Source organism: Vespula pensylvanica, chromosome 3 (assembly GCF_014466175.1).
Source record: "Vespula pensylvanica isolate Volc-1 chromosome 3, ASM1446617v1, whole genome shotgun sequence".
In the NCBI taxonomy this organism is placed as follows: domain Eukaryota; kingdom Metazoa; phylum Arthropoda; class Insecta; order Hymenoptera; family Vespidae; genus Vespula; species Vespula pensylvanica.
The window spans coordinates 5,135,759-5,158,555 of NC_057687.1; the positions used below are offsets into that span (position 1 = coordinate 5,135,759).

General features: G+C 41.1%; 1 protein-coding gene across 2 annotated transcripts in view; it reads right to left on the reverse strand.

Annotated features, from left to right (window-relative positions):
• Positions 1-22,797, reverse strand: part of LOC122628143 (protein slit) — a 310,009-nt gene that overhangs the window by 14,371 nt on the left and 272,841 nt on the right. For both annotated transcript variants that reach the window (XM_043810067.1, XM_043810066.1), the window contains exons 2-6: positions 8,834-8,905; positions 8,174-8,317; positions 1,025-1,096; positions 547-618; positions 240-453 (exon numbers count right to left, since the gene is read on the reverse strand). In XM_043810067.1, the coding sequence (XP_043666002.1) occupies positions 240-453; positions 547-618; positions 1,025-1,096; positions 8,174-8,317; positions 8,834-8,905 (574 nt within the window). The remainder of the gene's footprint in view (positions 1-239; positions 454-546; positions 619-1,024; positions 1,097-8,173; positions 8,318-8,833; positions 8,906-22,797) is intronic.

A 22,797-nucleotide genomic window follows, 5' to 3' on the forward strand; every position in this document is an offset into this window, starting at 1 on the left:
CAAAAAAGCGTAGTGGTTGAGTAAAAAGAACAGAGCAAAAGGACAAAAAAACAAAAAAAAAAGAAAAATATAAAAAGAAAAACGAAAGAATCAAGGAAACAGAAAGATAAGCGTTTTGTTTCGTAAGAGAAACCATTTGACTTTTCGAATTTTTTGACGAATGAAAGAGAAAAAAGAATATTTTTATTCTTCGAAAGAATCTTCTTTCGAAGATTTGCGTACGATATAAATATTCGTACCTGCAGATCAGCGAGACTTCGATCTTTCAAATGAGCTGGAGACGAGCATCGCGTATGCTGTCCGAGACGAGAATACGTTCTCAAATGTCGAGAAAGCCATGTTAAGTGACAATCGCAAGCGAAAGCATTATCGGCTAATTTGAGGGTCCGTAAATGCGACAAACCAGTGAGCATCTCCTTTCCTAGCGTCGTCAGCTTGTTGTTGTTCAGCATTCTATGAATAAGAAAGAAAGTTTTGTTTTATCTCGGAATTCTCTTTGAGCGTTAACTATTTTTTCGAGTTAGATACTTTTCATGGTAAACTTACAAGATCTCGAGATCCTTTAATTCTCTTATCGAGGATTCGTCGATGCACGTCAACACGTTGTTATCCAGTAAACTGTTGAAAATTTATAAGAATAAATGGTTTTAAAGCGATCTCAAAGCTAAAAACTTAGAAGTATGCACGCAATGCACAAAGTAAACGGGAAAGGATGGAATTTCAAGTAAAATAGGATTCGAAACAGTTCAGCCATCGAGTTTATTCGGGGATGCCTGGTGTTGAATCGCGAAACATCCAAGCAACTTCTGGACTTCCTAGCGCGAACTAGTTGGACGATAAACGATGCAGCGTATTACCGAAGGTTAATTGAAATCACTCGAGGGACGGTTACACGACTTTTCGATTATACGCTAGGCGAGACAGGAAGAGAAGCTTGGAACATTGGCTGAAGACGAGGAGAGGGAAAGAGAAGAAGAAGAGAGAAAGAGAAAGGATAGGAAATCTCTGGGAAATATATACTTACAGGTGCCTGAGAGCAGAGACTCCTCTTAACGTCTTCGGTCCTATCGTGGCTATCTGGTTGTGACTTAGGTCTCTGTAACACGGAAGAGACACCAATGGTTTTCTCTTAGTCGACAATTCGAAACGTTCGTCGCTCGATTAACACCGAAATGACCAAATACTATCTATCCCTCTCTCTATCTCGGTTAGCTGTCGTCTAGGTAATTGCAATTTCCCCTTTTACTCGAAATGGAACGTGGTTTCATGATTCATTTCGTTGATACCTTCTCTCGGAGTCAGATGCATCGTCTTCCTTATTCGACGAGATCGGTAAATCGGTACTATCCTTTCCGACGTCAGGAACATCGTAATTATCGTATGACTCGTGGACTATAACGAGCGCGTTAAGGACATCTTAAAAAGGAGTTTCGACGAGTTAAGTCGAAAAGGTAGACGAATCGATTTGCATCGAGTCCTGGGAATCGTAAAGCGAACCGGTAAGAAGCAATTACAAGGGAAGGCACATCCTTTGCTCGTCCATCATCCGGTGATCTCGATATCGTTTCTCTTTCTCTCTCGGACGCTCTAAAGATGGAGAGAGCCTGTTTCAAAGTCGTCACACGGTATCCCACGGAGGTTCGTTGGAAGTCGTAAGAAGAAAAAGAAGATCGGCTCGCACCGACTATGAACTTGCTTCGTAGAATCTCTCTCTCTCTCTCTCTCTCTCTCCCTCTCTTTTCTTCTCTCTTTCTTTTTCTTTCTACATGTCGACCTTTCCAAGTTTTTACCCCGACGGACACACAACCGTAACGTTGAGTTCCGATGGGTAAAGAACACCGGCTCGCTCCACTTCCGAGCGCAGTTAGTCGCGAGTTCGTCCTACATTTCCGATAAATTATTCAGAGCATCGAATGCCGGCCGAGTCGTCGCGCGACTTCCACCATCGTGTGGTGTTTTCTCTTCTCTCTCTCTCTCTCTCTCTCTCTCTCTCTCTCTCTCTCTCTCCCTCTCTTTCTCTCTACGTATCTATCTGTCTTTCGAAGAAACTTCTACCTAGCTAGAGTCTAGCAACTCTCCTTAATATCTTTTCAATTGCGTGAAAAGTTTCGATTTCTTAGGATAATTCAATTCACGTACATATGTACGTATAAATCCATTCAAGTATTAAAAGAATATTTAATCGAAATGAAAAAGTGAAAAGCACGCGATTATCCTTTCGTTATGCTTGCTCGTAGAGAAAATTTGCTTGATACCTAAGGCGTAACGAAACGTTTGAAGACGATAAAAGACGGGGAACGAAACGTAATCACGATAAGAAGAGAACGAGAAGGGTAAAACGACTTGCTCCGAGGACGGATGTACGAAGGAGTTAGAGTCACCACTAATGAGCTTGGTTCCGTACGTGCAAAGCTCTCTTGCTAGTTCGCGTGGCCGGTTATAGACCCGACTTTCGTCGTCATCGTCCTCTATCGTCGTCTTCGTTGTGCTTTTATCTCTGTGTCTTTCTTATATACACATATAAACACACACATACACATACAGATACGTACATTCATGTATGCGAACGAATGAGCTTTTCCGTGCCAACCACTTCGAAGCTTTTTCACGGGTGGCCGGCTTCACGAATCGCCCGAGTCCGTTTTCAAATGAACGGGAGCTTTCAGATACTATCTCGGAGAGCTGTTAAGCATCTTTTATCCGCGAGAAATACGAGGGTTACCTTCCGAGTGAATGCGAGATAGAGTCAGCATCCCTAATGGTTCATTTCTTCGTTAACTATTCGTCGGTACTATTTTTTCTTCTTTTCTTTAAGTTCTCGATTGCTCTCATTACACCCTTTCTCTCTTTCTTATAAAAAATTCCTGCAATCTTTCCATATCAATTTTACAACAGTCAACTGTGATTTATAATAGATATTGAAAGTTGACGCTAACCGAACTTGCAAGAGAGATTAATCTCCCTAACTTTCACCAAGAACAAGATGAATCATTCGGTAAGAGGAGCGCGAAGAGCTCGTTTAACAGAACGAGCAGGGAAGAAGATTTTTTTTTAAAGCTCATCGCGGAATCGAATATCTTCAGGCGAGTTTCAGATGCTGTTGAACCAACTCTCTCCTGGGAGAGAAAGAAAAAGAGAGAGAGAAAGAGAGAGAGAGAGAGAGAGAGAGAGAAAGAAGGAGAGAGAGAGAGAGAGAGAGAGCTTCGGAATCTCTTCTCGAGGCACGAGTTAAGCAGACATTTGTGATGATAGGTTAGGGGTCTTGGAGCACGGTTCAGCATTGACCATCCATTGGCTCGGGGAACTCGCAATCTGTAATTATGCTCGCCACAAACCACGAGAGTGGCTCAGAGAAGGAGAGAGAGAGAGAGAGAGAGAAAAGATGAAGAGCGACGTTCGAGATAGAATAGAGAGAGAAAGAGAGAAAGGAAGAGAACGTAAGAGAAAGAGAGAGAGAGAGAGAGAGAAGAATGTTATGAGCTGGACAACGCGAACATAAGGTGAGTCTGGGAGATTGAACTCCCAGCTCACTCGCGAGCCAATCCAGAAAGCAATTACCGAATTTCGACGTGGCCGCGCCTCTACCGTTTACCACTCACAAAGGACCTTCTGGACCATCTCTTCTCTAGCGAAAGGCGAGCACGAGACTCGGTCTTTCTCTCTCTTTCCCTCGGTAACTTCAATTCCGAATGCTTCTGCCAAACTGGCTGCTCCCACAGCCTTTGCCACCTCCATTGGTACTCACTGGACTAGGGCGATAAGCACGGGATAAAACGAATCTCTCGAAGAGGACGCGAAATGCGAGATCCGGATTCTGAACGCGACGCTTGTTTCTCCTTTAAGCTTTCCTCCCCCTGTTCTTCCCACCACCTCACCTCATCCTCATCCAGAACTGCACTATTTTCTTTCTTCCTCTTCCTCTCTTTTCCTCGCTCGGCTCTTTTCATGGAATCGATCCTTCCTTTCGAGACGTTCGAAATGAAAGAGAGAAAAGCAAGAAAATGAGAAGTTCCAGTCGTGCGTACTTCGATATTTAGACTTTCTAACTTTGCTCTCCTTGCCTTAGGAGAATAAACGAAGAGCTTCGAGAATTCAACGGCGTAGAAAGCACAGAGCAATGGAAAGACGGAATGGGCAAAGAGAAATACACGCTTGGCTTCTCGTTATCGAAGAGAAATAGAAGAAAATAGAAAGAACGGGAAACAAAAAAGGATGAGACGAAAAATCTCTTGGACGTTGGAAAAGTTGAAGAGACTGGCCCTTGCGTAGTCACGTGAAAATGAGAGAGAGAGAGAGAGAGAGAGAGAGAGAGAGAGAGAGAGAGAGAGAGAGAGAGAGATGTATTAGAGAGTGACACGGTGGATATGCTGGCTTCACGGGTGGCAGAAAAATTTGAGAAACGTCCTACGATACGATATCGAGAGCATTAAGCGCGAAGGACAGCTCTTATCGGCGACGTTCGACGAACGTGAAATATCGCGGCTCGTTTGACGCTGAACTTACACGCCGGAGTGTCGGCTACGCATTGGGACGAAACGCGCGTCGTGTTTGTAGATAACAAGAGTGACGCGATCTCCCGATGCTCGTAAAAAGAAAAAGCTTCTCTCTCGCTCTCTTTCTCTCTTTTTCTCTCTCTCTTTTCATCTCTCTCTTTCTCAATCTCGTCGAAACGTCCTCGAATTTTCGTCCCCTCCGTTTTTAAATGAAATGATATAAAGAGAAGACTTCGCGGAGCGAATTGACGAATATCACGACTGTTATTATACAAGCTTTTCTCAAAGGTCACAGTCATATTCTATAAATCAAAACTGAGATAAAAAATTTGAACGAAAGTGAGCGCGTAAAAGAGATTTTTTTCCTTTTCTTTATATATCAAGATACTTCAAATTATCAAATATAAGTTACGAGAACGAGGATTTTGCAATTGATGAAAGTATTTCTTTTCTTCTATTTAATTAATTTCACTTAATGAAATTACTTTAGAATGATTTGTTTTCGTTCGAAACATTCGAAAGTTAATTTTGATATACAAGTAGCCTGGTTTGAATTTTTCGCAAATCTTTTGAAATAATCCCGTAGATTATCCCTTCGAATGAAACTTGAATAAAGGAAGGAAATGTTATTACCTCGTAAATACGAGCTTGTATATTCCATTGGTCCTCCCTCCTCCTTCCATCGTTCCGTTTGAAGCAACAACAAGAGCGAGTGATACTAATCGTTGGAGGCGCGTCCATAGCCCTTCCCATTGTGTCAAACCATTTATTACCGAGTACTTTCCGAGTACTCTTGGTCTCCTTTACCATCTTTGAATACCTTTCTCCGTTTGCCACGCGATGAGTTAATCATACGTTTCGTCCCTCGGCTTACGACCCACGCTCTCTTTTCTTAAATTCGCTAAACTTATCTTCGATTCATCCCGTCAAATTAAATACGAACCTAACGATTAAGATAGAAAATCCTTGTTCGAATATCTTCCGATTTCTCAAGGGTTTGTCCGTCGACAAAAAAAGAAGAGAAATACGAACTGAGAGATGTCAAGGTCAATCTCAGGAAATCTTAATCTCAAAGTTATAGTCGATCGACGAGGGAAAGTCTCGAAATTACGAGTAAGATTTTCGTTCGTATTCGATCGTATTCGAGAAGGGAGTTAGAAGGGAGATAGATGTGTACCATCGACTTTAGCTGCTTATCCACCGGCAGATGAGAGATTATCGGGGCCGTCCTGTACGGCCGTGAGAACTCGCCGTAAGGTCGCAACGTGATACGTTCTTTTGTAAGGTGCCTGATCCGGTCTTATCGTCGGAAACTGTGGAGTTCGTTCGAGGAAGAAAAAGAAAGAGAGAAAGAAAAGAAGAAGAGAAAGAAGGAGGAGGAGGAGAAGAAGAAGAAGAAGGAAGAGGCCGAGACGGTAAGTTTCGAGACCCGTCCGTCTTGGCCACTTTGCGAGATGATAGATGGACCACCACCTTCACCTTCCCTCGCCTCTCTTCCTCACTCTTACTTCCATGTCCAACGTTCTTCTTTTTTCACCGCTCCTTCATCTCCTTCTTCTTCTTCTTCTACTTCTTCTTCTTCTTCTTCTTCTTCTTCTTCTTCTTCTTCTTCTTCTTCTTTCTTTTCTCCTCTCTACCTACTAGCTCGTGCCGTTCCCTTGATGCTCTCTATCCTTGTCTAACGAGAAAAGGAGCCACAAACTCGTGTGCTTTTTCGACTTCTCGAGTGGCAGCTCGAAGGATTCGAGCAGTGCCTACGGAAACGATCTCGATAAAGGCTCGATCCTCTTCGGCTGACCGCTTCGTATCTTTCTTTCATGTGTGCGTGTTTCTCTTTCTCTCTCTCTCTCTCTCTCTCTCTCTCTCTCTCTCTCTCTCGCTCTCGCTCTTCTTTTTCTTTCTAGCTCGAGAACGGTCAGTAGCGGAGATCGATTAAGATTCAGGTTCGAGAAGTATGCGGCCGTGAACGTTTACGAAGGAAAAGCACCTGGATGAGAGAGAAGGAAATAAGAGACAGAGAGAAAGAGATAGATAGAGAGAGAGAGAGAGAGAGAGAGAGAGAGAGAGAGAGACAGAGAATGTAAAGGAGACTACATCGGTGTAATCGGAAGATCGGTATTTTTTCTTCCGCGCTCGTTTCTCTCGCGTTTAGATAGGAGAAACGCGGCCCACGTGTTGTACGAGCTTCCTGCCTTCTGACTTACGCTCCGCTGAGTGAAAAAGAAAAAGAAGAAATGTAAGAAGTCGGCAGGCCGCATCCAAGCATCTCTGAATGATCTTATTTTATTTTATTTTCCTTAGAGTAGTCGCTCGACCAGAAGCCGAGTTCGAAACTCCAAGGATTTCATTAATATCACCGTCTACATTGCGTGTTAATTCTGATAACAAGGAAACTCCACGTGTTACCTGATTAACGAGCTCCTTTGAAATATGAATGAAATGTATTTCCTAGTAGGTACGTGTTTGCTATAACGAGAGACGATGACAATAATGTATCTTTAAAAATGAAACAACCATTTCTTTTAAAATCTTATTTACTTCAAACTTTATTCGCGTTCCAATTAAAAATTGGATTATTAATTAATTACTAAGCAACGTGTTTCGTGTTTCCTGTGTTTCTGTTCAACTGTTGCAATGATTATTTTTATCCTTCAAGAAATATCTTTTTTATTATCTTGTTTCTTCGTAACGAATCGATGAATTCATCGTTAATGAATATGTCAAATTAAAAGAAAGTGAAGATGAGAAGTTGAGAAATAAATGATAGCGTATGGAAACTAGAAAGATTCAAAGTACGAATGAATTAAAGTCGTCGAACGAGAGATCGGCTTTAAGGAATTAAACATGGAAAAGGGGAAAAAGTCACGAGTCGCATACGTATACACGTACTGTCTATGCTATATGCAATTCGATCGGAAGAGAGCTTGCAAGTTCCGACTCGTTCGAGCTTTTGCAACGTGCGAAAGAATGTAGGCCGTGGATCGTCTGTAAAGTTTACGCGTCGAGTCTGCGCGTTAGCAGAGTCGAGCATGCTTGACAAAAGCGGTATGGATTATAAAACGAGACCGTAATAATAAAAGAAAAAAAAATAGAAAAAAAAGAAAACGTAAAAAGTGAAAGAAAAGGAAGGAGAGAGAGAGAGAGAGAGAGAGAGAGAGAGAGAGAGAGTACGATCTCGCGTATAATAATTATTCTCCTGAGATTTTTTTTTCCACGCTGGCTCCTTTGTTCCTTGTGTTTGGCGAAAGTTCTCTCATGGGAGAAGCTTTTTCGAAAAAGCTTACTTCGTTTTCCCCTTCTCCTCTTCGTCGCTCACCCGTCTACGGTTTTTCGTCCGTCCTGTCAAAAGTCTCCATTTTTCCTTTTCTTTTCTTTTTTTCTATATTCTCTGTTCTTTGATTCTTCTTTTATTTTTGTGAACGTAGAAGTCTGCCTTTCCGAATTATCATAGTCGTCGTATAATTATTATTCATAAGATAATTAAAAAGTAAAATATGAAATAACTTTTAATATTTTTCTCTTTACTTATCGAGACGTTAAGTAACAAACTCTTTCTCATATACCTGCGAGGTACGATAAAAGAAAATATGAGAAAAAGCTTGATAGCATAGTAAAGATTCCATCTTCTCGAAAGGTTAATCGAAGTAGGATGATAGTAAAATTTATACGATGGTACTTACAGCCGTTTTAAGTTCATCATGTTGCTGAAGAGGAGATCCGGGAGATGACGAATTTGATTGTTATTGAGGCGCAGTTTCTCCACACCGACCAGATCTTGAAACGCCCCTCTTTGGATAGTATGGATCTGATTGTTCGATAATAGCCTGTCGACGAGGAAGAAAAATCGTGAAAGAATGAAACTTAAACGAACATCAAGTCATGCCATTTTCCATGATATATAATTTTTAGAATGTTAAATAATATTCCTGCGAAAATGAAGTTCTTATTTTTTTAGTAAATTTTCCTCTTTTATATATATATATATATATATATATATATATATGTGTATGTATGTATAATCGGATCGTATTTTTTGAAAGACACTCACGGAAGAGGATAGACGTTATGCAAGTAATTCGCACCCCTTCCCCCTAACTCCCATTTATGAAGCCGCACAAATGCATTGCCATCATCGCGGTCGTTAGCAAACTCCGTAATACATGCTCGAGGAAGTTCTCGACACTGAATATTCATAGTACTGCGGTTTCGTGGCGAGAGGTGAGCCGACTTAACTTCCCTCCCTCTTTCTCTCTTCTCTATTTTTTTTCACACTCTCCTCTCGCCTTTAAAACTTCATCGCAGTGATAATGTAAAGACGCCTATATGAAGGTGTTACTTACAGTACGTGAAGCGTCGCCATGTCCTCAAAGTCCGTCTTAAATATAACCGAGATATTATTCCCTTGAAGATCTCTGAAACAAAAAAAAAAAAGATAGAAAGGAAAGGATTAAAATCTATTCTTGAAATTATTTTAATTTTTATTAAATGTACGTTGTGAAAATATCGAATTGAAATAATCAGATCAGTTTTCCTTTAATTTGGCGAAAGATAAAACCGACCTATCCCAATGAATATCGCTATATTAAGTTCAGAGAATTTATATGGGTCAATAGATACCCATATACGGGCGATAGAGTTTTCTTTTTTTTACGACAAGGTCAACAACGTTGCGGTCTATCCCAAGAATTTCTATATGGGTTCGGATTGGTAATGGTATGGGATCAAAGATGATAGGGGCCATCGAACTGGGAATGTTTCTTCGACAGAACCTTGACGATCTTTCTCGAATGATCCCCGGAATAAAAGAAAAATCATATAATTTACGAGTGTCTTTTAATAAATAAAAGAAAAAGAAAGGTCCATAAAAAAAGAAAGGTATGACAAAGGGTTACACGGTACTCTGTTGCTCGGTAAGCGCGAATTTACTCGTTGCCTCCTCGCCATCTAAAAAAAAGGAAGAGGAAGCTAAAGAAGCAGAAGAAATGAGGAAGAGAAGAAAGAAGCAGAGGGAGAGTTGAAGAGAAAGAAAGAGAAAAGGAAAAGGAGGAGAAAGACGAGAGGAGTAGCCGTCAAACACAGCTGTACACCAGCCGTCTGCTCTCTCAGAAGTTATTAAGGCCTTATTAAATTGGTTCCTTTTCCAACCCCCTCCCAACTTCAGCATCACCAACACCACCACCTCCACCACCTCCAACCAGCCGGTCGGTCCTCTTGCAGTGAAACTTTTTACCTGACAAAAAGGCCGACGGTAAGAGCGAGTAACGAGGTCGGCCTATCTACCCCAAGAGCTTTTCTACATCGGCGAGGATTTTTCCTTCCGTCCTGACTCCCGACGAGACTACGACGAGGACGACGAGTAGCGAAAATTATTCCCTCGTTTTCGTCCCCCTCATCTCCGTTCTTCTCTACTAATAAAGCAAAAACTCATCTTTCTTTCTTTCATTCTTTCTTTCTTACTTTTCTTCTTTCTTTCGTTCTCAATCCAACGAATATATCTCAATGGAAAAATTTTCATTTTTCTTTCATAAGATAAGATATAAATCTGTTATACATTTTAATTCGACATTAAGCCAAAATTATCAATTTATCGAACGGCTTTACCTCGAATATTCCGAGTTTCGAAATAGAATGAAATCCATAGCTGATCATCGATATGGGTTTATGTATCGAATAAGGACAGTAATGGGGTAGATTGGTCTACAATTAATATGCATTTCCAATTGGCACGCTTTCACGCAAATCGCTCATTTATGATGAACATTATGCCGAATTCAATGACGAATCAATCATCGAATACGTGAGTCCATAAACAAATTATGTTTCGCATAATTTGAGAAAATGTGATTTTCATAAAAAATATATACAAAAGGAAAATGATAAAGGGTACATCGTTCCCTTTGAAGAAAAACGAAGGAAAAAATTTTAAATACTATAATATTTAAAATGACATGAAACCTCTCGATCGGCTCGCTTCCAAGAGAAAATCAACGAAGCGATCGACGAAAGAGGCAACCGTGATGAAATTAACGGTTCAATAAATATCCAAATGGCCATATTCGGTTTCCCAGAGAACGGATTATTACGCCCTGCTATATAATCCTGATAGTAGTCGAGCAGAGAACGAAAACGCAAGAGAGAGAGAGAGAGACGGAGAGGAAAAGAGAGATGAAAAGAGAGAGATAGAAAGAGAGAGAGAGAGAGAGAGAGAAAGAGAAGAATGCAGAAGGGTGGGCGACGTAGTATCTAATTATCAGTTATTATACCTTAAAGAAGCTCAGGGCAACGAGCGTCGCCGATCGCATTATAGAATCGAGGTTCATTGAGTCTCTCCCTCTCTTCCTCTCTTCTCTTCGTAGCGCGTAATCCACTTTATCGCTCGATTCGATTAATTCTCGACGAGGTAAAACGATCGCGGCTGGCAGGAGAGCTAACGAAGGCACATCGTGGTCCATCGAGGATGTCTACCGCGTCTCTCCGACGCCATCTTCCTCCTTCTCCTCTTCCATTTCTTCATTCCTGTCGTCATCTTCGTTGTCGTGAATCGTGCCTACGGCGAAGCTTTCAGGAACTCGACTGAGAGAGATTGAGAAAGAAGGAGATAGAGAAAAGGAGCTCCCTTCTGTTTCGTTCGCACGACGGATTTGTGCTTCCACGAACTCTAATGCGGCTTTTCGCGGTGGTGGCCCACGCCATCTCTGACTGGTGTTACGCTCAATTAAAATAACTCGGCACCTTCTTGGAATATGATAATGGTGATCGCTCGAGTTATCGCACATCCCGGTATGGATCCTTTGCTCGTCCAGCCGGATCGAAACTCCTTTCGAGAGACCTCAAAAGAGAGATGAAGAGAGAGAGAGAGAGAGAGAAGGAGAGAGGGAGAGCGAGATGGGAACGGGTCGTAACTCTCAGAAGATGACGCTTTAAGAGAAACGTTACGGATTAACTATGATTAGTCTGCTAACGAAATACGGAGGACTTGCGAAGAGAAGACGAGAGAGAGAGAGAGAGAGAGAGAGAGAGAGAGAGAGAGAGAGAGAGAGAGAGATAGTACATGCTAGTACCTTACCTCATGAAAATTTATTACATCATAAGGAAGATATAAATATTTGCGGTATGAATTATGTCTTGTAAGAGAGAAAGAAAGAGATGAGTTTTACATTAATGGTATAAGGAAGTTCAGAAATGTTCTTACTCGTCATTTCTGTGGATATTAGACAGAAATAACGTATAAATACTTGCTAAGGTGAAACGATTAAATTCGTTGACGGTGTTATGATATAAAGAGAATGTATTTGACTGTACGAAGATCGATATACCGGTACGGTAGATAAATCGAAAGGAGTTACTTCTTAAACGGAACGATCGATCGTTTATAATCGTTTCACGTCGATGGAGATAAATGAATTTACGATATCTCTCGAGAGTTAAAGCGGAATAACTTCAAGAGAAAGATCGACGTTCGTCGTAGTAAGCGTTATGAGCAGAGTTCGAATGAACTCAAGACAGAAATGTAATAACAACTGGAACGATAGGAAATCTTATGCCAAATGATGTCACGTTTCGAGACAACGCGATTACTTTTGTAACAAATATTCCAATACTCTATCAATATCCTTTCACTTTTACCACGTACATAGTATAAGTGCGTATATCAGGCTATATTTTTATATCACAGTTATAAAATATGAGTGAACTCTGTCTAGATAAGAACTAAGAAAATATATGTACGGTTGACATGCGATATTATCCTAGGATTTCGGTACAACGGGTACTTCATCATAACGATCGTAATCTTGTGACGAAGGTCACGAGAGAAAATTCCGTAGTATTTTATTAGCTGCTTGGCCTACTAAATAATTCGACACGGCAATCCGCCTCGACGATCGCTTCGTGGTTTCAAAGAGGGAACACGAGGAGGACGAGATGAAAGGAGACGAAAAGAGACGTGGAAACGTGGAAAGAAAAATCGTTCTTTTTCAGAGGGCTATCTTGAATCTGTTCGAGGATGGATAGTGAGCAATTCGTTTTCTAGTTTCTAGCGTCGACACGATCAATGGCTATAATGACGTCCATCGGAAATCCAATCGTGCTTAGACTGGCACGGAACGAAGAAAGGAACGAAAGAAGGAAAGAAGGTAGGAAGGAAGGAAGGAAGGAAGGAAGGAAGGAAGGAAGGAAGGAAGGAAGGAAGGAAGAAAGGACGGAAGCAACGCAGGAAGGAACATCGTCGTTTTCCTCCTCGTCATCCGGTACTTTTGACAAGCGGCTCACGTAGCGGCTAACAAAATTACTTTTCGCGTCGTCGGGACGTTCGCTAAATACATTTCCATGGGTTTTCACGAGCGAAAGCGGAGACGAAAGCGAAGGTAGAAAATCTAGTAGGACGGTCTGCCTGCCTGTCTACCCGAAGAGACGGCTGCTGTTGCTGGTGCTACTGCTGTTACTGCTGGTTGTGGTACTGGTACTGGTGCTGCTGTTGCTCAAGAGATTCGAATAGAGAGGATGGGTAGGAGGACTTGCGAGAGAGGAAAGTTGCAAGGAATATTCGATGGGATAGGCCTCGCTGACTTGTCCAGGAATAAGGTGTTGCTACGCGTCTATATTTGAAGCGTTGTGGCTTTTGGAAAGGACCGCAGGCAGATGTAATCAAAGTTTGCAGACAAGCGTTCTATCTATCTCTCTTGTACAGGCTCTTCTGTCAGAAGTGGGCAGATTACGTCAGAACCAGATGAATATCCGTATCAATCTTCTTGGGTATTGTCCAAACATGATTTTTACAATACATAAATATTGACAATAAAATCGATATATTCTTTGATTTCAAAAGTGAAAGAAAGAAAAACAAAATTAAAAGACGTCGACGTTTATTTCTTTTTTCTTTTTCTTTCTTTTTTTCTCTTCTTTTTGAACAAAGAGGGAACACAAAGAAGAAAGCGATATAACCGCACAGTGAATTTAATATCGAGTTTGACTAACGTTTGTCGAAGCATTTGTACGTAACAGTCTTCGGTAGCTACACGTTTCGAGTATCCATCAGTATTATTGGTCTATCCGTTATCGCGTAATGTCATTGAAATTGCCGAAGGCTTGGTTTAGTCGTGAGGGAGCAGAAGGTGGAGGAAAGAGAGAAAGAAAGAGAGAGAGAGAGAGAGAGAGAGAGAGAGAGAGAGAGAGCAAGAGAATGCAATGGAAATATCATGTCAGATAAGAAAGAGTACCTTCTCTGAAGGAGCGTACGCACGTCGACACTGAAATGTAAATGGAATCTCTTGATTGAGTTTAACGGTAGGTGGAGAAGTGGAGAGAGAAAGAGAGAGAGAGAGAAAGAGAGAGAGAAAGAGAGAGAGAGAAAGAGAGAGAGAGAGAAAGAGAGAGAGAAAGAGAGAGAGAAAGAGAAAGAAGAAAGAGGAGGAAGTTCTGTGGCGGTGGAAGCGTCGATGATGCTCAGTCTGGAGATACATCGTAAATCGAAGAAGGAATAAAAAGAGAAAAAGAGAAAAGGCATCGACTCGATTTGACGTATCGACGGCTTTCCACTTCGATTGCTCGTTCCTCCCAGCCGAACAGAGCGTGATGCAAAGAAACGAAAGGGATGTTACGCTAGATGTCCATTTTGTAGTGGGACGACGCATCGACATTTCGCATTTTATCGTTAAATAGAGACAAATTCATTGACTTTTTTGTCGTAAAGGTGGTAGCACTACCACGTTTGAAAAACTCTTTGCGCCATAATTCAAAAGCCGTCGTAATCGACGGCGGTAAGGTACATTAAAATTTAACGGCTGCTATTTATCATACGTTAGTCGTCATCGTTGTCTGAATTGATCGAAAGACTTGTGGTGGTCGTGCAACTTTCTCGGAGCCGGACGATCCTTATCGTCGGTGAAACGAGATTCGTGAGGAAAGGGAGGATCGTTAAAAGGGTCGAAATAAAAGTCGACGAGGGTTCTCTTCGTAGTTTATAAAAAGAATCGAGTCTTTTACGTTCGATTTTTATCGCAGGTCTTACGTTCTCGATGTTCGTCATTGAGGAAGCAAGATAATGTAACAAAGACACTTAAAAATATATTGGGAGTGTAGTGTGTAAATTACACACGTAATACGTGAGAAAAGAGAATTGTATTGGAAGGAGGAAAATAAGAAGAAGAAGAAGAAGAAGAAGAAGAAGGTGGAATAAGAAGGAGAAGAAATAGAAACGGGGCGTTGTGAAACTCTCGCGTCTGAATTTATTGGGCTGGCTCGCCTCCAGATGAAACTTCTTTTTTGCTCCTCCACGCTTTCTGGTCATTCTTCATCCAGGATACCGCTCGCTCGCGAGTAAGCGAACGAACGAACGAACGAGAGAGCGAGCGAGCGCGTCAACCCAGTAAAATCAAATATTAACGATCGCCCGCTCGCGTAGAATTCTCCCTCGTTCGTGCGAGTATTTACGGCGGTAATACATCGACGATACCGGAGGATGACCCAACCGAGTGATATATTATCCCGTCGCCGTCACTCTTTCGTACGAATAAAAATTACACGGAGATCGGTGGCCCGAGGAAGATAGCCGCCTCCTCCACCTCCAGCTTCTTCGTTGACGACGACAACGACCCATCGTTCGTTGAGAAACGTTAATAACCAAGAGAAGAGAGAAAGAGAGAAGAGAGAGAGAGAGAGAGAGAGAGAACATTCCGATGAAAAAAAAAATACGATAGTCCTCTGGTAATTATGCTGTGCTACGTCGGCTACTTGTAATCTTCGCTTTCAAGATCGAACGATAAAAAATATTACCAACAGAGTAAGAGAGAAGAAAATAAAAGAAGTAGCAAAAAAATGGCTCTCACCTACGAGCAAAACCTTTAGCAGTAGACGTAATATCGTCGTCCTTGGATCAAAAAAAAATCTTCCCTTTCCATCGAATTTAAACCGATCGCAAGGCGCGAACACGTAGCGTTTGTTGGTTGTGTTAAAGCTCACGCGGCTAGGCGTGCCGATTAAATCATGAATAAGAAACAATGGGTAATAGGTAGACGGGGGAGGAACGCGTTTGTTTTTCGCCTCGTCGATGCATTAACACGACGCTTCGTGACTTTTTGCTCTTTCAAGGAGTATAAGAGATACTCGTCGGATAAAGAGAGGAGGCACGCGCACACAAACAAAGAGAAACTTTGTACCTTTAGTCTCATGTACAAGAAAAATTAACGATTTGTAAATGAATCTAGATTTAAAAGATAATTATATAAAGAAGTAGATAAGAAACATAATTAAGAATTTATAATGTTCTAAAGGGAAAATATTATGATAGAAACGCGTTAAACCGTGAAATTCTCTTTGTCGTTTAACTTATCAACGCGTCATGGACTATATTATCTTTCTGCAGTGGAGAACCTATATATGAGAGAGAGCGAGAGAGAGAGAGAAAGTGAGAGAGAGTAAAGACAAGCTCTTAATTCGTGGTGTAGCTCGACGTTTCCATTCACAACGAATGTCATGTTCCTTAGACGTGCTCGAAAAGTGAAATAACAATCGTCCGCTTGCGGTGGTGCGGTGGACCACCGGCGTAATTCGCATTCCGCTTTTAGTGTTCGCGAGTTAGCCATAGCGACCGCCGGTGCCCAACCGGACGATTTTAACGTATGTACGTCCGTTAACGGGGATTGACGCGAGGGTTTGTTCTCTAACCGTTTATACGCTCTACTCTCTCCTCTCCCGTGCTTCCCTAAAGCGTCAAATCCATTGTTGCGCTACATTCAAGCTTCTCCGCCGACGAATATTCGTTGAGAACTCGGCTTTAACTACCTCCTCGAAGATGACTTGTCAGCGAGTCTTGATCCTGAATTGTTTACCACAGAGAGATATTCTATGAAGAAACTTATCTTTCGTACGTTAACGAGCTAGTCAAGTTGATTTTGAAACTAAGATTAAGATCGCGTTCTATTTTATAGATCAAGATAAAAATCTTTTAAGAATGAAAAGAAAAAGAATGTTGAGAGAGAGAGAGAGAGAGAGAGAGAGAGAGAGAGAGAGAACGTACGAATAAAAATACTAGAAATAGTATTCCTTTCGAAATAACTTTCCGAGTATAACCATTTCGATTGTGCAATTGCTCGATGTATCCTATTCTAACATAAGATATATTTAATCGAGATATAATTAATCGTAGGAGAAAGAATTCGGAAGAAATCGAAAAAGAGAATCGTTGCTGTTAATTACGATCCGTGCTACTTGCTTTTTCTTTTCGACTCGAAGAGAAAAAAAAAAGAAATAATTACGTTCTATCTCACGAGGAGGAAATTCTCGTCGGTGAACCGGCGAAACAATTTCGGTTTCCTGGCGTCAAAAGACAAATGTGCGAGATCTTAACGAGCTCAACGTGGTCGACTCTGGTGAACGATATAGAAAACTTTCTTAAATCGATCCTAAAGGATATTATCTATTATTTCTCTATACTCTTAGTAACGTAGATTATCGTTTTATCGACTATAACTCTCTATATATAATATACACGAGTTTGACTTTTATCACATTTCTCGTAGATCTTGATAGCAGCTTTTCTTTCTTTTTCAAGAAAGATAAAGAAGAAAAAAAGAAATAAAGAGAGAGAGAGAAAGGAAGAGTTCGATAAAACGGTGCGATCAGCGCGAATGGGAACGTGCTCGACTCGATTTAGAACGATGCTCCCACACTTCTTCCTCTCTTTTCTCCTCTCTCTCTCTCTCTCTCTCTCTCTCTCTCTCTCTCTCTCTCTCTCTCTCTCTCTCTCTCTCTTACTCTCCGAGGATCACGACGCGATAAATTCATCGCCGAGTTTCTCCCACGAATCGTCGTTTAAAAATAAAAATAAAACGAAAAAAGAAAAAAGAGAAAAAAAAAGGAGAATTACGGTCGAGCGTCGAATCGATAAATCGCGCGATTCGAATCCGTGTTCCGCTCGCGAAAATAAAAGTATCAAGGCGAACGACATGACGAAACGCTTATAGGTGTTCGTTCATTCGTTCGTTCCAGGGAAATAGAATATAACTAGCGTGGCCGGAGAGTTTCTCTGGGAGACGATGATAAACGTTTCAAAAGCGACTAATTAGCAATTACATCGCAAGTTGGTAAATACGTTAAACGATGTTATGTTCTTGCTACCAAGAATGTACACTGTTTATCCGGGAACATATCTAACAGACTATCCATCTCTTATTTTGTCATACATAAATATCTTTGCTAGGGTAGTAGTATGTAATATTCAATGGTACAATTATCGTAGCTCATTTTTCCATGTCCTTTTATTCTGTTATTTTCTCTTAATATTTTTCTCTTTCTATTCTTTCGGTCTCTTTTTCTTTCCCTCGCTAACTCCTCTCTCTCTCTCTCTCTCTCTCTCTCTCTCTCTCTCTCTCTCTTACTCTCTTCTTTCGTGCGATACAGAGTTAGAGTTATTACCAGAGTTATTACTGTTCCACGGGTAGACTAAAATATGCGACACACGAGCCTGTAGGTATACGTAGAATGAGAGTGAGCGAGAGAGAGTATGGCACACCTCGCGTGAACTCTCGTGCCGGGGTCAGACGTGGATAAATGTTACGCACGATCTGCGTAGAAGTTCGTGCCAGTACCGGCGGAACGTTCGCGCAAATATCAACGTTGCAATACGGTAATAGGAAATATACGATCCCTCCTACGCGTTGCACTCGTCCCTCTATCTCTATCCTTCTCTCTCTCTCTCTCTCTCTCTCTCTTTCTCTTTCCCTCCCTCTATCTCTCTCTATCTCTCTATCTCTCTCTCTTTCTCTCTTTCTCTTGACGATCGCGAGCCACAGCCTTTCGAACGAATAGCCTCGATTGCGACTTGCTCCGACTCGTCCGCGACGAGCGAGAAGATTTTATTGATGTCGAACGTGTTCGCCGTTGCTGTAAATTGACAAGCTACAAGCCGCGCTTTTCGCCGATGATTTATCTCGAGGAGAGATCGTCCAGAGAAAAATTCATTGAAGAATGCAAAAACGATGTACATACATACGTACTGCGTTTAGTCTCTCGAGAATGCCGCTATGATACGGTGGCTTAATGAAAGCATGTAATAAGCTGAAATACGCATACTTAGATATATATGTATGTACATATTATATCTATGTATATTCGCGAGAGAAATAGGATGCGTACTTGGCATGTGTATTAAAGAAAAAGAAAATAAAAAAAGGAAGAGGATAAAAAAGATAAAATGAAACGTCGAGAACACCCAGTAACGTGTCACTGCAAACGAATACGTACATACGTAAAACTAGAACGAAACCACTCTTGTCTATTTTTCCTTAAAAAATATTTGTTCTTTTTTTTTTTCTTTTTTTTTTTATACGAATATTTTCCACGGCACGTTATGACTACGGGACGGATCGAATTTCCACACGAAAAACTATCGTTGACGAATGTTTTTCTTGCTCGTCAACGGCGCCAACGGAAGAGCCTCCTTTCAACAACCCGACGACTACGACGACGACGACGACGACGATGACGACGACGACGACGACGACTACGACGACGACGACGATGACGACGACGACGATACTTCGTCGACCTTTTGCACAGTGCAATACGAGAACGTTGACTCTCCATGGAAAGTCACGCTTGTTTTTCCACACGTAACCGCTTTTTCGCCACACAACACGTTCCGACACAAAGCACTCCGACTAATTTTTCTTTTTTTTTCCCATTTCATATCTAACGATTCGACGCTCTCGCTGGACCGACGCTTTTATAATAGCGATAATAATAAAAATAAAAGTCATACTGAAAGTAATAATAGTAATAATAATGGTAATAGTAATAGCACGTTATTCAACGAACATTGAAGCGAAACGTGGAATGGTAGAGGCCAAGAGAATGGAAAGGAAAAAAGGGAAGTAAAAATAAAAAAAAAGAAAAAATTGTGTTAGGTTGGACCGTTTTCTAGGTGGTCCTTTCGCGTCGAGAAATTCTAGAAAGGTTTTCGCGGAGAAAGAGAAAAAGAGAGAGGGAGAGAAAGAAAGAGAGAGAACGTAAACGCGCTCCGCACGTGCTCGTACTTCCGGCTCGCGAAGCTTTTCGTTTAATTGCTCGAGAAGCGGGCCAAAAAAAGATTGTAATTGCTCGGTGTACTCGTAGCCTTTCGACCGCAGTGAAAATTGCGGAACGAATTGTCGGCGAGCTGTCGAGAGAGAATAAGGCGCGTTCGTAGACATAATAATGGACAAGGTAGGGTAATCGACTGAGGGTTAATACCATGCGAAAAAAAGAATCAGATAAAAATAGATACAATTAGTATACAGGCTATTGGAAAAAACTATCCCTGAAACTTTTAATCGATTTATATTATTCCTCTAACAATTTCATATAAATTCATGTGATCATGATATAAAATTGTATTTAATGGAAAACGAATTTGAATCTTGTAAAACATAAAATGTTATTGTTTCAATAATAATATCAAATATATGCAATTCCGTTTGTCACGGTGAGTAGGCAGTAGTATCAACCTTTTAAAAAATTGAAGATATCTTTTTTCAACGCCATGTAAAGTAAAGTGACTTTTCACGTAATCCGCCTACCTTCTCCTTTCTCTCTCTCTCTCTCTCTCTCTCTCTCTCTTCTTCTCCTTTTTCTTCTTTTTCTTCTTCGTCGTCGTTGTCGTCGTTGTATCGATCTCTTTCAAGGATCTTTACGCGGTCGTATACGCCATGCAATTATTTTCATAATCTAGTAGACGCATCGACGTCGGCGGGTCGACGAAGACAGAGAAAGAGAGAAGGAGAGAGAAAGGGAGTAAGAAAGAAAGAGAGAGAGAGAGAGAGAGAGAGAGAGAAGCAAGCGTGGGCCCCTAACGAGCCGCTCCACCTGTCGCGTTCGCATAAAATGCAATTAATGGGATTCCGCGTGGGCAACGTCGGTCCAGTATCCTTTCGCAGCCGTTTATGGCACACACCAGCCTCCGTCGTTCACCAACGAACGCTCTTTAACGCCTCGCGGCTTCTTTAATCTCTTTTTTTTCCTCGATTTCATTCCTCGATTCATGTAAGATCCTTACTTCCTACGAAACTCCACTCCCCAACGATCGATAATTAATATATATATAAAGGTTGAAGCTGTTGGAAAGTGATCACAAATTTTCATTCGGAGTAACAACCTTTATCTAAAAATCAATTTCTACTATATATATATATATATATATATATATATATATATTTCTCTCTCTCTCTCTCTCTCTCTCTCTCTCTCTTTCTCTCTCTCTCTCTCTCTCATGGATTGCCTCTCTCTTTATATCAAACGCATAAAAGTTTATACGACCTAACAGTCCTATCGTCCGCCACTATCTTCCCTAGAAAAAAATGCATTCTATCAAATTGGAACAATGGAACAACCCTCTCAATGCAACATACATATATACGTATCTACATGCACATCAGCAAGGACCTATGAATTCAGGCGCGTTTTTGCAAATAAATCATATTTGTAACAATTCCCGGTCTCGCTCTACAAAAGAGGAAAAAAAAAAAGAAAGGAAAAACGATAAAAAGAAGGAAGAACGGACGAGATGGAATTGTATGTCGGGTACAAGAGGAGAATGCAAATTCGATATCATTTACGACGATAAAATTCCGAGGAAAGTCATGCGGGTGGGATTGACGTTCAGAAGAGGGAAAAAAAATAAAAGAGAGAAATGGAGATAAAAATCAATGACGAAAAAAAAAAAACAAATAACCATATTGCTTTCAACGGAGATACAACGATTTTTGGATAAGAACAAACAAGCTCTTTTGTTTACGGTTAAAAATCCGCAGGTTGTTTGCGGGCTTTGCGGTTCTCACGATCCGCTCGCAAACGATACTCCACCTCTTCTTCTTATTTCGGTGCTTGTTAAATCACGAAGGATGTGTATACGAAATATTTCGTTGTGTAGAATCGTGTCAAGGAAGGAACCAAGTGGAAAGAGCGAGCGAGCGAGCGAGCGAGCGAGCACGCACGCGCGCGTGCACGAAGCGGCTACGAGCGGAACTTAAAAGGGTGCGTGTCAGTGACGGTAGCAGCGGTGTGCTTTCATGTTCAGAAATCAGGCGTCTAAATCTAAACGGCGCCGCGACACGACGTCTCTCACCGTGCGTCGTCTAATTACCGTTAACGCGACCCGCTTAATTAACGCTAACATTAACGTCTACGAACGTCCCCATCGTGGACTTGCTCTATTACCTTCTCTCTCCCTCGTTCTTTTTCTTTTCTACTTGTTCATCGACGCTTATTTGCCTATCGATCATTTCACCATACCTTTCCCTTTTTTTCTTTCTTCTATGTAACGTAATAAGCCAGTGTAAATTACATTTTCCGTCGCTATCCCTTCTGATGCGTGCGAGAAAAGAAAAAAAAAAAAAAAAAGGAAAGGAAGGTGGTAGTAATGTAAAGAAAAAAAGAAGAAAGAAAAAAGATAGAACGTGGAGAAGTCGTGTTGTAGCTTCTTTGTAATAACTTTTTAAGCGAGTTTGCACGTTAAAGTCAAGCTGGTCGAGTAAAGATTGCCTTTTTACGTCCTTCTGTTTCAATCTGCTGTCGACGAGATATCGAGGGCCCATTTCTTTTTCTTTTTTTCTTTCTTCACCGTTCGAAATCGAGCGAAAAGAGAGAAAAAGAGAAAGAAAAAGAGAGAGAGAGAGAGAGAAAGAGAAACCCACGAGAACATCGATCGGGGTACAGGACGCGATAAATAAATTCGCGGTAGTAGGCGCGGATTTAATGGCACAATAATTTTCTCCGTCGGGCCATTTATAAAATTGTGCAAAATGCCGAGTTGCTCCTGGAGGCTCGCAGATAGCATCGTGCCGACCCCCCACGGCTGGCTTATATTTGCATGTTATTGCGCGGGGGGTCCTAGCCGCAAAAACGTATTACGGAACGAGTCATAAAACGCTCGGAGACGAGCGTGCTCTACTTTATGCGACATCGGCTTCCAGGGTCAAGGAAATAAACCTCTATTCACGCATTATATCGTCGCGTGAACCTGCTGCCTCACGAGGCCGCTTTTACCTACATATCTTAATTAATGCCGACGTTGATACTTCATCGTACCTTTTTGTGGTAATCTTCCTACGTGCTGCGAAAGAATTATATGAGAAAAATTTGTATACAAATTTATTTATTTATTTTTTTTTCTTCTTCTTAACCTCCTCATATTCGACGAATATTTTAATATTTTTCTTCTCTAATTATTTGCAATTTAATTATGACGAGAAAATATAACGAAACCACATGACTCATTAGGATCAAAATTCGTATGATTAATTGTAGAAAGAAATACAAAGTTCAAAAGAAA